The sequence below is a fragment of the Engraulis encrasicolus genome, chromosome 3 (assembly GCF_034702125.1).
Source record: "Engraulis encrasicolus isolate BLACKSEA-1 chromosome 3, IST_EnEncr_1.0, whole genome shotgun sequence".
NCBI lineage: Eukaryota > Metazoa > Chordata > Actinopteri > Clupeiformes > Engraulidae > Engraulis > Engraulis encrasicolus.
In genome coordinates, this window is record NC_085859.1 from 56,297,854 (window position 1) to 56,310,353 (window position 12,500).

At 43.6% G+C, this 12,500-nt stretch overlaps 1 protein-coding gene across 1 annotated transcript in view; it reads right to left on the bottom strand.

Moving 5' to 3' along the window:
• The window catches only part of acsl2 (acyl-CoA synthetase long chain family member 2), a 41,179-nt gene that overhangs the window by 8,183 nt on the left and 20,496 nt on the right, over positions 1-12,500 (bottom strand). Inside the window, exons 4-11 of the mRNA XM_063195750.1 lie at positions 11,717-11,781; positions 9,113-9,214; positions 6,309-6,408; positions 5,410-5,588; positions 5,049-5,081; positions 4,499-4,550; positions 3,889-3,962; positions 3,122-3,199 (exon numbers count right to left, since the gene is read on the bottom strand). Of these exons, the coding sequence (XP_063051820.1) occupies positions 3,122-3,199; positions 3,889-3,962; positions 4,499-4,550; positions 5,049-5,081; positions 5,410-5,588; positions 6,309-6,408; positions 9,113-9,214; positions 11,717-11,781 (683 nt within the window). The remainder of the gene's footprint in view (positions 1-3,121; positions 3,200-3,888; positions 3,963-4,498; positions 4,551-5,048; positions 5,082-5,409; positions 5,589-6,308; positions 6,409-9,112; positions 9,215-11,716; positions 11,782-12,500) is intronic.

The following is a 12,500-nucleotide window of genomic DNA, read 5'->3' on the forward strand; positions in this document are numbered from 1 at the left end:
GCGCTACCAACGCGACCGGGTAGCTGGGGTGGTTGAAGAAGTTTCGCCATGAATTCGTTTTATTCGCTCTGGACGCTGCACTGACATGTTTGATTCAGCTAATCACATAACGGCTCTGTCTTGACAGCCTGGGACATTCGTCGATATGAACGTTCCGATTGGTTTTCGCCGAACAGCGTCATAGCGAATTCGCTTAAGATTAGCTTGAGTTTAATCGTCAAAAGTCGCCCTGGTCGCTCAAGAAGCTTCGCCCCTGGCGAATTCGCTCCGGTAGCGCTGGTCGCGCACCCTCCATAGAGAATGAATGACTTCCGTCGCTTCATTCGCGTTGGTCGCTCCCGATGTACACGGGGCATTATACTATCATTTCTAGCACAAGCAGGGATGTGTTTTATTGCTTCCGTAAAGGATGTTGTGTAATCGTCTGAGTTTATTGTGTGTTCGTCTGTTCATTCATTAGTTCGCGGTGCATGTGTGTTTTTGTCCATCAGAGGGTGGAGGTGCGCTCTCTGAGCACTTTTCAAGTATTGAGTATGATGATGTCATGAATTTCTGGTTGACTTGTGAAAGGGCAACACTGGCTACGTGTACATGATATTTTTAAGTCCGATTTAATAAATGCGATTTAAATAGATCGGATTAAGAGTTATTTTGCGATGTGTATACATGGCACTTTCACTTAAATGCGATTAAACGTCTGGGGAAAATAAAGCATTGCGATTGGACTGAGGACGCACGTGCTGAGCGAGCCAAATAAGGCACGGGGGCGTGGTCCAATGCCACCGAGATGCAGGTCATCTTCCCCACGAAAATCGTTGCCTCAGGCGGACTGAAATCACAACATTTCCCCCTTTCTCCCTGGATCATTTACAATGCTACATTAGCTACCCTGTAAGCATAGAAAAACGAGTGGTCAAATGGTAATGTGGAGTAACTTTGTTGTGCTTCATTACTTCGTGGGGCACTTTTACATCAATATATGGAAGCCACAACATTTATAGTCGCTTAGGGACTTTAAATTAAGCAAAACATTCATGTGAAAATCAACAGGAAGTGCCGCCATGTTTTTCTCACTGGCAAAGAGCACGGTCTCTTGGCGCCATCATGTGGTCAACGAGCATGCGTGGAACAACTGGATTTATTGTAATTCCGAATAAAAGGTTACATGACAGAGGAACGTGTTTAATCGGATTTAAAAGAGGAATAAACCACCCACTTTAATCGGATTTAAGTTTAAATCGGAATAAACTTAAAGGGACAGTTTGGTCAATTTCAACATGCCGTTGTATTGCTCACGCTACCCTTGACTTGTCAGTACCTGGTGATGCCACATTTTTCGGCTCAGCCCTTTCCGAGATATGAGCAATTCTAATGGGGGCAGCGTTTGTTTACATTTTAAAAAAATGAAACATAGGCCAACTCCAAATATTTTCCCAAAAGGTACTGCTGTTTGCTAGTTGTCTGCTGATGTTTTATAACCTTTTGGATGTTTTTGGGAATAAATAAAAATGTTTTTTTGAAATGTAAACAAAGAGCTGCCCCCATTACAATGACCAGGATCTCGGAAACAGCTGAAGAAGAAGAAAAAAAAATCTCAGGCACTGACAAGTCCAGGGTAGTGTGAGCATTACAACTGCATGTTGAAATTGACCAAACTGTCCCTTTAAATCCTGTTCGGTAAGTGTTTACATGATATTTTTAGAGTGGAATTAAGTTTTAATCATATTTAAATTAGGGGTGGGCATAGATTAATTGTTTTAATCTAGATTAATCTCACTGTAATTATGAAATTAATCTAGATTAATCTAGATTAATCTATATCAAAATGGCTCATTCAGAATAGGCACGGTAGCGAAATAATGCCGAAAAATGCTTGGTGTTTCTTAAGACAGATGGCGGATTAGGCCAGAGCTCATCTCTTTTTTCAAAAATGCATCTCATCTTCAAAAAATGGTCATGTTGGTGATGAAAAAAAAATCACTGCAATAGGCTATTAGTAAAGTGTGTTGAATATGTTAGGAAGCATTTACAGTTATAATATACTGAAATTTCAAAATAAACAGCGCTGTAAGTTGAAGAGGCAAATACAGATAAATCTATCAAACATTAAGGCTATTTAAACAAAATTACCGCAACAATTAATTATTTCTAATGGGGAGAGAGAGAGAGAGAGAGAGAGAGAGAGAGAGAGAGAGAGAGAGAGAGAGAGAGAGAGAGAGAATCTGCCACTGACTGTTAAGAAGAGCGGCAGCTCCTTTAAGAGAGGGAGGAGCTCTGTGCGCAACAGGCACAGCAGAAGCACAGGCACACAGGCACTGGCCCACAGCGATTTGGCCAAACCAGAGAAATTAGAATACGGCCAAACCTGACAGTTGTTCTCAGAGTTAGAATGCCAGAGAGTTACAACTCGAAATTAATTCAGTTTGCAAAAAAAAAAATCAAGCGCGACAACCGCGAGTTTTATTACCGTCTGTTGTATCTTACTGAGTCGCAAATGCGCGACAACAACACAATTACGCAAACAATTCAGCGAGAGTAGATATTGACAGTTTCAGTTTGAAACTCTTCAAAATGCATATTGCACGGAATGTTTTGCAATTATGGCATAGGCAAGATTTCTGGAGGTTGTTTATGTGTTCCATGCAATGCGTGAGGAAATGAAGGCTATTATATGTCGGGCTGGTACTCGCACACAATAATGTCTCTCTATGCTTCACCTCAAACAATAACGTCTCTTTGGTCTACCGCTTATGCAAAAAACACTCAAACAACACCTACCACAGCAGAGAGATTACTGTTTTCAGCATGAAAACACTGTTCATATTTAGTAGATCTGCTGAGGCAACAGGTGGAGAGGAGAAGCGACTGGAGCGCAGTCTGCGCAGTCTGTCAATCAAACGCTATGGTGACGTGCATACCCAAACTCCAAACCCATATTTTGAGAATAGATTAACGTGCGATATTTTCTTTATCGCGCGACAAGAGTCTCACATTATCGCAGCACGTTAACGCCGATAACGGCCCACCACTAATTTAAAGTGAGTTAAATCGGACTTAAGTGTCTCATGTAAACGCATAGACTGACACAGCTGGGGAGGAGGAAAGATTAGCAGTTGCGTACCTGAATCATTCGCTCAAACATATGAGCTAGAGGCAGGTAGGAGATTGACACATCCTCTTGACGAATCACAAAGTAGCCCTGTGAGGGGAGGTGGGAGGTGAGAGGAGGGAAAAGGCTGTTAGAATCAGGGGAATTTCTTAACTAAAGCTGGGCTCAAACTACTCAACTTTAAAACTGTCCAATTTAGACGTTGGGTTGTGCCGCACACATCAACACAATTGCAACTGCCGATCTTATCTCTAATCATAAACAAGGACACAATGCCCTATGCTCTTTTTCCAGATGAAAATATCAAACATGCTGGATATCGAGGATTTACGGTCAGCAACTATTTTAACTGCCAAAATTCTATTTTAGGACATTGCGCACGACGAAGGAAACTTGTGATGGTCCTGAGGGGTAACGTTTGTGTAAAAGTCGTGTAGTTTAAGCCCACCTTAAGAGTTTACCATCTTACAACACACTGTGCATTTTCTCTTAAGACAGTGTACACTGCAGGGGATTCGTGGAAAAATTGATCAGAAATGAATGAAGTATAGTCACATTGAGATAGAGGACATGCCATGAGCAAGAGGGGTATTCATGATATAAAACAGAGGCTTAGAGGGTGCAGAAGACAATAAACGTTGGTGAACACCTTGTTAAAGGATGTCATGTAATTTTCTATTGACAGGGAAAATTAAGCAACTCCTATATTCTTGTGAACATGCATCAAGTATGTTGGTGCATGTATTGTATGTGTCCAGTTTTGGTCTGAGCAGACTGACCTCCAGGATCTTGATGACTGAGGATGTGTTGGAGGCAATGTTGCCATGGGTGATCATGGCTCCTTTAGGCTTCCCTGGGACACACATTAGAGGGGAAATACAGGATATGAAAACAGGAGAGTACACCAAGAACATGGGGGGTACACCAAGAAGCTGGTCCAGTAGTAAACCAGGTTAACACGTTTAGACACAGCGTTATAAATCTGCTGTTACGACAATGGCAATGACCAAGTCGTAGTGCATTACAAAGGCCCTGTGTTATGTCATAGTAGTGTAGTACTATGGTACTTAACTCTTCATTTATTGTTACAGCATTTCACTGGAGATACGGTGTGCATTAAGGGGCTATGTTAACCTTGGGGTAGAGGTAAATCATCTAATAGAAGAGCCAGGAGGCCTCATTTTCTTAATTAAATGATGCCTGCAGGTATATCTATTAGCAGGTGTACTACTTCCTGTAGGTGAACTAACCCTGGTCCATCACTTAACCATGTTCTTAAACCCCCATGGTTAAGTGATAAACCTGGCTAGGTTAACCTGCATGAAGTGGTAAATCTCAGCAAAAACAAAAACAACATAATTTGGGCTAAGGATGGCCCAGTGGTCTGACCTGTGGTGCCGCTGGTGAAACAGACCACAGCCAGGTCATTAGGCTGAGGAGGCTGCAGGGGAGAGAAGACAACACCACATCACACCATACACACCTGTTACTATGGTTACGGCTGACAGGAGACAAGACACCACATCCCACCACAACACCTGTTACTATGGTTATGTCACAGGCTGACAGGAGACAAGACACCACATCCCACCATAAACACCTGTTACTATGGTTATGTCACAGGCTGACAGGAGACAAGACACCACATCCCACCATAAACATGTCACATGTTACTATGGTTACTGAGGTCAATGGGAATGATTAAGATTGTACAAACATCAAGACTTAATTCCATGACATGACAATCTGAGATATATCATTCTTTAGATCAGTTTTACAGGGGATCATTTCTGGGCTCCAGTAGGCACTTGACTAACTTGACCTTGCCACTTTCTCAGTGTTGGTTCTTTCTACCTTCATTTTCTTTGTGTCTTAAAAGTTTATAAAGTCCTAGAAAGAATGTATTTAAATATCATACAGCTGCTGAATGTGCACTCACCACTGGAGGTTGAATATTCTGGCGTCCCAAATCCTGCAATCAAAAATGCCCATGTCAACAAGCTGTGTGAAAAGGCATGGTAAGAATGCTTTCCTCTGAAATGGTGTTGCAGCTGCTATTATTACTGAAAGGGACGACAAATGACAAATATCTCAAAGGTTTTGAGTTGCATACATTCCCTGTGGTAAATAGCTGAAAGGCCAGCCATAACTCAAGAGAATGATGCAAAACAAAATGTCACACACACTGCCTTCTTTACACTGATTGATAACAGACGCAAGTGTGTGTGTGTGTGTGTGTGTGTGTGTGTGTGTGTGTGTGTGTGTGTGTGTGTGTGTGTGTGTGTGTGTGTGTGTCTGACCATAAGCTCCTCCAGTCGTAAGAGCTCCACCCCACACTGCTGTGCGCGCGTCAGCAGCGCCTCACTGAAGGGGTTGAAGAGCACCAGGCAGGAGAGGCTGGGCGTCAGGCCCCCCTCCTTATTGGCCAGCAGAGCCACGGCCTTCTCTTCCTTATCACACAGCACCAGGCTGATCTCAGCTGCGATGGAGGGAGAGGGGGGGGAGAGAGAGAGAGAGAGAGCGAGAGAGAGAGAGAGAGAGAGAGAGAGAGAGAGAGAGAGAGAGAGAGAGAGAGAGAGAGAGAGAGAGAGAGAGAGAGAGCAAGAAAGAAAGAAAGAAAGAAAGAAAGAGAGCAGGAAAGAAAGAGAGAGAGAGAGAAAAAGAGAAAGACAGAGAAATACATACAGAATGAGAGCACGAGGATGGATGGAGAGAGAGGGAGAGGAGAAAGGTAGGGGTGGAGATGAAAAGGGAGAGGGAGGGATGGAGAAGAAGAGAAATAGTAATGAGGGATGGATATGAAGAGGGAGAGGAAGAAGAGAGAGGAAAGAGGAGAGAGAGAGAGTATGGGGGAAGATAGGTAGAGAGAGTTAGGGAGAGCAGAGAGGGTGGAGAGAAATGGAGAGAAAGAAGGATATATATATATATATATATATATAGAGAGAGAGAGAGAGAGAGAGAGAGAGAGAGAGAGAGAGAGAGAGAGAGAGAATGAAAATGAAGAAAGAAATATGATATAGAAGACAAGAAAGAGAAAAGCTGATTACCAGTACATACAAAACTGCAACATTAATCTACCATGGCGTGACCTTTAAAAAGGAACCAGCACAACAGCATCAACAACAGAAAAAACACTCCTCTATGTGCTTCCCTGTGTTTGCATGCTGAGCGTGTGCGTGCGTGCGTGTCAACAACTCACCCATGTCCAGGATGTGTACCATTGCCTCCACTCCCAGTGTGTCGTAGAGGGGAACCACAGCCATGGAGTAGGTGTAGCACGCCAGCTCTGCAATCACCCACTTTCACCAGCAGAGGGAGACAAAGCGCTATGGTTACAACACTGTGATTGTATTGCATTGTACAAACCCCAACTCCGATGAAGTTGGGACGTTTGGTAAACAGTGAATAAAATCAAAATGCTATCATTTTCAAAACATTCAATCTATTCATTAGATGGAGAATAGTGAAAAGACAACATATTAAGTGTTAAAACCGAGAAAAAATATTGTTTTGGGGGACATATGTACTCATTTCTAATTTGATAAATCCAACACGTCTCAAAAGAGTTGGGACGGGGATCAGTGAAATTTAGTAAACATCCAAATAAGATAAAACAACAAAGAAGAACATTTCAAAATGAATTGTACTGACGGACAATATAGGTGTCCAGGTATAAGATCATCACAGAGAGGCTGAGTCACTCAGAATTAAAGATGCAAAGGGAATAATTACCATAGTTATTACATACATTTTTGAATTCCCTTTGATTTACCACGATTGAGTGTATATAAGACATATTTTTGTTAATAAAATCATTGTATAGGTTCATGACATCATGAAATATATATTGGCTGTAGTCTCACTCTAATTCCTGGAGTGCTAGAGCTATTGAAAATTGACCATATTAAGAATGCTTAATGCATGAAAATGACACAGGGGTTTAACATTCTCCTAAGCACCTGAGCTCACTTGAAATAGACCCAGAAGACATGGGAAACTGTCCTTTGCTTAAAGAAGTCAGCAGAAGTTGTAGAAGTCCATTCTTTTTTACAATAATAGAGCATTGCACATCCTGTGCTACAGTGAAAATGGACCATCCAACTTGTGTTAGTGCTAGCTTCAAAAGTCAGCCTCCATGATGGCATGCGGATGCAGTAGTGCATTGGTTAAGATGTTCTCACTCATCTGTAGAGTTAAATACAGTGCTGAATGGTATAAATGGGTTTTAAACAGCATGAAAAGCCACTCATGCATTATATTTTGAAGGGAGAGCTTCGATTACTGCCACATAGTAAGGTCAAATTGCATTCTCTACTATGTTTTAACAGTTTGGCTCCATCATAAGGACCAGCAGGTGATAAAATGGTGGGTTTTTGGTCAAGACCTGTCACACTGTAAGCACTACAGAAAGGAAAACATTGCAAAACATGACAAGGAATACACCCACCATTTAAGCTGGTGAAATCATGTCCAAGATAGGAATTAACACTGTTTTTCATATAAAATCATCTCATCGGTTAATGTATTTAACTGTTAAGTGTTGTCTTTTGTTTTGTTTTTAGTCTTCCTCGACATTTGCTGCCATTTATTGTCCCCGTCCCAACTCTTTTGAGACGTGTTGGATTTCTCAAATTAGAAATGAGTACATATGTCCCCCAAAACAATATTTTTTCTCGGTTTTAACACTTAATATGTTGTCTTTTCACTATTCTCCATCTAATGAATAGATTGAGTGTTTTGAAAATGATAGCATTTTGATTTTATTCACTGTTTACCAAACATCCCAACTTCATCGGAGTTGGGGTTAGTATTACTTTACACAAAAAAGGAGACAATCCGCACACTTCACGTCTGTTTTTGTGCAAAGCTTTACTGGACTTGCAAGCTTTCAGTGCTAGACCTTCATCAGACAGCCTTTTGTATAGATATTTCTACTGAATCCTGCACCAAACGGCAAACAGATGAATACTTTACATGATTACTTTACACTTAACATGCGCCTATTCAAAGCAATTTGCACAGCAGAACATAAAAAGGAACCGGTTAAGTGCGGGGAAATACAGTGCACTCATCCATGGCAGAGCACGCAAGTGTAGGTAGAAGAGTAGGGTTGGCAATGGGGCAGTAGGCTGTAGATCACAGGGTTGCAGGTTCAAATCCCACCCTCGCCAGCACCTTCATCCATGGCTGAAGTGCCCTTGAGCACGGCACCAAACCCCACATTGCTCCAGAGCCTGTAACCAACACCCTGAACCTAAATAGGTGTATGTCGCTCTGGATACAAGCGTCAGCTCAGTATAATGTAATATCATATAATGTAATAAAGCCTCTTTAGTGCTGTGGAGGTCTGGGGAACACTTTATTATACGGAGTCTTTTTCCAACTACATGTATCAACATGTAAGACTAGGTACGTACGCTGTGCATACCTAATCTTAACCCTAAGGCACACTGTAGTGTAAGTATGCAATGTTACATGTTGATACATACTTTCTTACACTTGTACTTGATACATGCAAGAGAGGCTGTATCATACCTTGCAATTGTTAACGGTTGTCAACTACATATCTGCCAGCTACAAGTCACCTCCCACATTCTTGGGTTATGAGCAAGCCAGGCAAGAACACAGGCCAGGCGCGTTGTTTTGATTACACCTGCACGAATGTCATTCTGTTCATTTTTATACGCCAGGTATGGCAAGCCTACACTGGGGCTGGCAAAGAGGAACTATGTGGTATAAAGCTAAGCTTGCAGGTTATGAGGGGAAAACAAAGAAAACTGAGTAATCAATTTAGTCCTCTCTCACTCACAGGTTTGAAGTGAGTGAGTGAGTGAGTGAGTGAGTGAGTGAGTGAGTGAGTGAGTGAGTGAGTGAGTGAGTGAGTGAGTGAGTGAGTGAGTGAGTGAGTGAGTGAGTGAGTGAGTGAGTGAGTGAGTGAGTGAGTGAGTGAGTGAGTGAGTGAGAGTGAGAGAGTGACAGACAGTGTGTGTCAGTCATGCTTACCTCAGGCCTGTTCTGTGCGAAGATGCCCACAAACTGGTTGGGGTTGGGCTGGCAGCCCTTGGCCAGCAAGCCGGATCCCAGCACCTGAGCCCGCTCTGCCACCTGTGCCACACACACACACACACACACACACACACACACACACACACACACAGAGAAACACACACACAGAGACACACACAGACACACACACACACACAGACACACACACCAGATACCCAGACAAACACAGAAACACACACACACACACACACACACACGCGCGCGCGCACACGCACACGCACACGCACACACGCATGGACACAGACACACAGACACACACACACAGACACACAATACAGGTACCCAGACAAACACAGACACACACACAGAATTTCAGTGACAGCTTTGCAGACAGAGGTGTCTGCCTAGACGAGACAGGGTCAGACAGAGGAGCAATCTGCAGCCGGCGCCCCAGAAATCATTACAGCATAGTGCCCATTACCACATCAGCAGCAGCGGCAGCAGTGTGTGTGTGTGTGTGTGTGTGTGTGTGTGTGTGTGTGTGTGTGTGTGTGTGTGTGTGTGTGTGTGTGTGTGTGTGTGTGTGTGTGTGTGTGTGTGTGTGTGCCTTTGTGCACATATGAGCGTGTGTGAATGTGCACACACACGCGCACATGTGTGTTTGTGTGTGTGTGTGTGTGTGTGTGTGTGTGTGTGTGTGTGTGTGTGTGTGTGTGTGTGTGTGTGTGTGTGTGTGTGTGTGTGTGCCTTTGTGCACATATGAGCGTGTGTGAATGTGCACACACACGCGCACATGTGTGTTTGTGTGTGTGTGTGTGTGTGTGTGTGTGTGTGTGTGTGTGTGTGTGTGTGTGTGTGTGTGTGTGTGTGTGTGTGTGTGTGTGTGTGTGTGTGTGTGTGTTTCTGTGCACCCGTGTGTGTGTGTGTGTGGCCATTGGGGGTTTCAGGCGACCACAGTGCTCATTAACAGAACTCATTATTCATAAGCTGGAAATACACCTAAAAGTTACATTTAGTGGCAATTTAAACATGTTATACACTCTGACTACATTATGCACAGATGTCACATGCCATTACTGTCTGAGTATTAGTGTGTGTGTGTGTGTGTGTGTGTGTGTGTGTGTGTGTGTGTGTGTGTGTGTGTGTGTGTGTGTGTGTGTGTGTGTGTGTGTGCGTGTGTGTGTGTGTGTGTGTGTGTGTGTGTGTGTGTGTGTGTGTGTGTGTGTGTGAGATAGAGAGAGAATCAGGGCAAAGGTGACTTGGAAACTGATGTCACTGTTTAGTTCCATATCATTTGGCAGGAGATGGGCAACATTACTGAGATGGTACGATGGCTTGGATGACATAAAACGTCTCTTTAGAGTTACACTGAACGCCACTGGGCCATCTGGGCATAGCTGTGTGTGTGTGTCTGTGTGTGTGTGTGTGTGTGTGTGTGTGTGTGTGTGTGTGTGTGTGTGTGTAATGGCATATAACAGGGCTACTGATGGACAGGGACAAAATTGGTGGCCATTACACATCATCACGCTGCCTTTCTCTCCTCAGCGCAGTGCATTACACGGCTCCCGGACCTGCTGTGTTGGGTAACTCTCTTGCTCTCCTTCTTTTGTTGCCAACTACTTTTCACATTCTCGCCTGTGGAACACAGTACAACCTCTATCAACAGTCTAGCAAACTATGTGAGCTGTGGGTTTTTTTTCAGAAGAGCCAACTTCTCGCAAAAATCCATACCTGAATGAAGCCCTGAAAGCAATGCATTATGCTAGTTTGCAGTGATCAGGAAAGCCATCAGACAAGGCAATACATAGGAGTTCTCTAACAGAAAACCCCTCTCATCCCTCCTCACGTCACTCCTTTCCAATTGCCTCCATCAGGTCAACACTACACGTCTCAGCTGTAGCCCTACTCAAAACAAGATGAACATTACCAGCTATCTAGCCTCAGCATACATGTATTGTCTTGTCTTGTTATGTTGTGTTGTGACTTGTTTAATGTCTGTGTGAATGACTGGAGACAATTTTCTGTTTCATGTGTAACAGACAGAGTTTTATCTTATGCTATCTTATCTTATCTTAGCGAAAAAGTCACTAACGCATGCTGCTAAGACGGTGGTTACTCTCTTTCATTTAACTGCAACCTCACGTTGCAGATGGCTATTTCCAGGGCTCGAGACTAAGAAGCTGCCGCACACTGTTCACATTTGCAGAGTTTTTACTTTACTTACTTTTACTTTTCGGTCTGTGACTTTCCTCAAGTGAATTGCGCAGGAGCGTCTTTGTCTCCATATGTTGGTGACCCAGTGGATCTACTCTTACGCACCCGGCAAAAGGAATCCTAAAAATAATATTTCCAGGGCTCTAACACACTCAAGCACACTCGGTAATGGGTCGAATTGGCTAGTAAGCTTTCTTGTCTAGCAGCCAATTTTTACCAGCATTTGGCCAGTTTGCGGGTGTTAATTAAACATCCAAATGTAAAGGTCTATAAAAGACTGTGTTAACTCGGCTCAGAGTCAAAGATCTAGTCCAGATCTAGATCTTCAGATGACTGCCATCTGATCTTAAAGTTGTGATCTAAAATGGCTGTAAGCTGATGACTTACGTCTGTGTAGGAGATCCACTGGTACGGTTGGCCAGGTTTCCTGTAGCCCAGGCAGGGTCCATCTCCTAAGCAGAGACAGAAAACACACACCATGAGCCCATGCCATTATCCTAACTCACATCCTCCTGTGCTAATGGCCTCACCATTCTCCGATTCCCCGCCTAGGCCTACGTGGAGAAAACAATAACGTTTCCCCCGCTGTCAGTCTAGCCACAACGAAAAAAGGACCTTAGAATTGCGCCTTTGTGAGATATTGTGCTAACCATCCGTCGTCCATGATGCCTCGCGACGTCATCACGAGGCCACGAGCACAAGGAAGGGCAGGAGGAAGCATAATGGAAAGAACCTGATGAGTAAGTTACTAAATTCAAATTCAAGTCAGGGCTTCCGCACACCGGCTCCGACAAAGTGCTGAGCACTGCTCAGCTAAAATTCGATTCCATTATTTGCAATAGAACCCCGCACACTGGCGCCGATGTCCGGAGACATTCGCCGAGGTCGGATAGCAATTAGAGACAAGTTCTATTTTGTCAAAAAATAGAAAGTGTGGCGCACTTTTGCTTCCGACAGAATTCGGACCCCCAAACCCAATTTCACACGAACATTGCATTGATAGTCAATGGGCGGCGCCGACAAAATAGAACTTGTCTCTAATTGCCACCCGACATCGGCGAATGTCCGCGGACATCGGCGCCAGTGTGCGTGGTTCTATTGAAAACAATGGAATCGAATTTTAGCTGAGCAGTGCTCAGCACTTTGTCGGAGCCGGTGTGCGGAAGCCCTA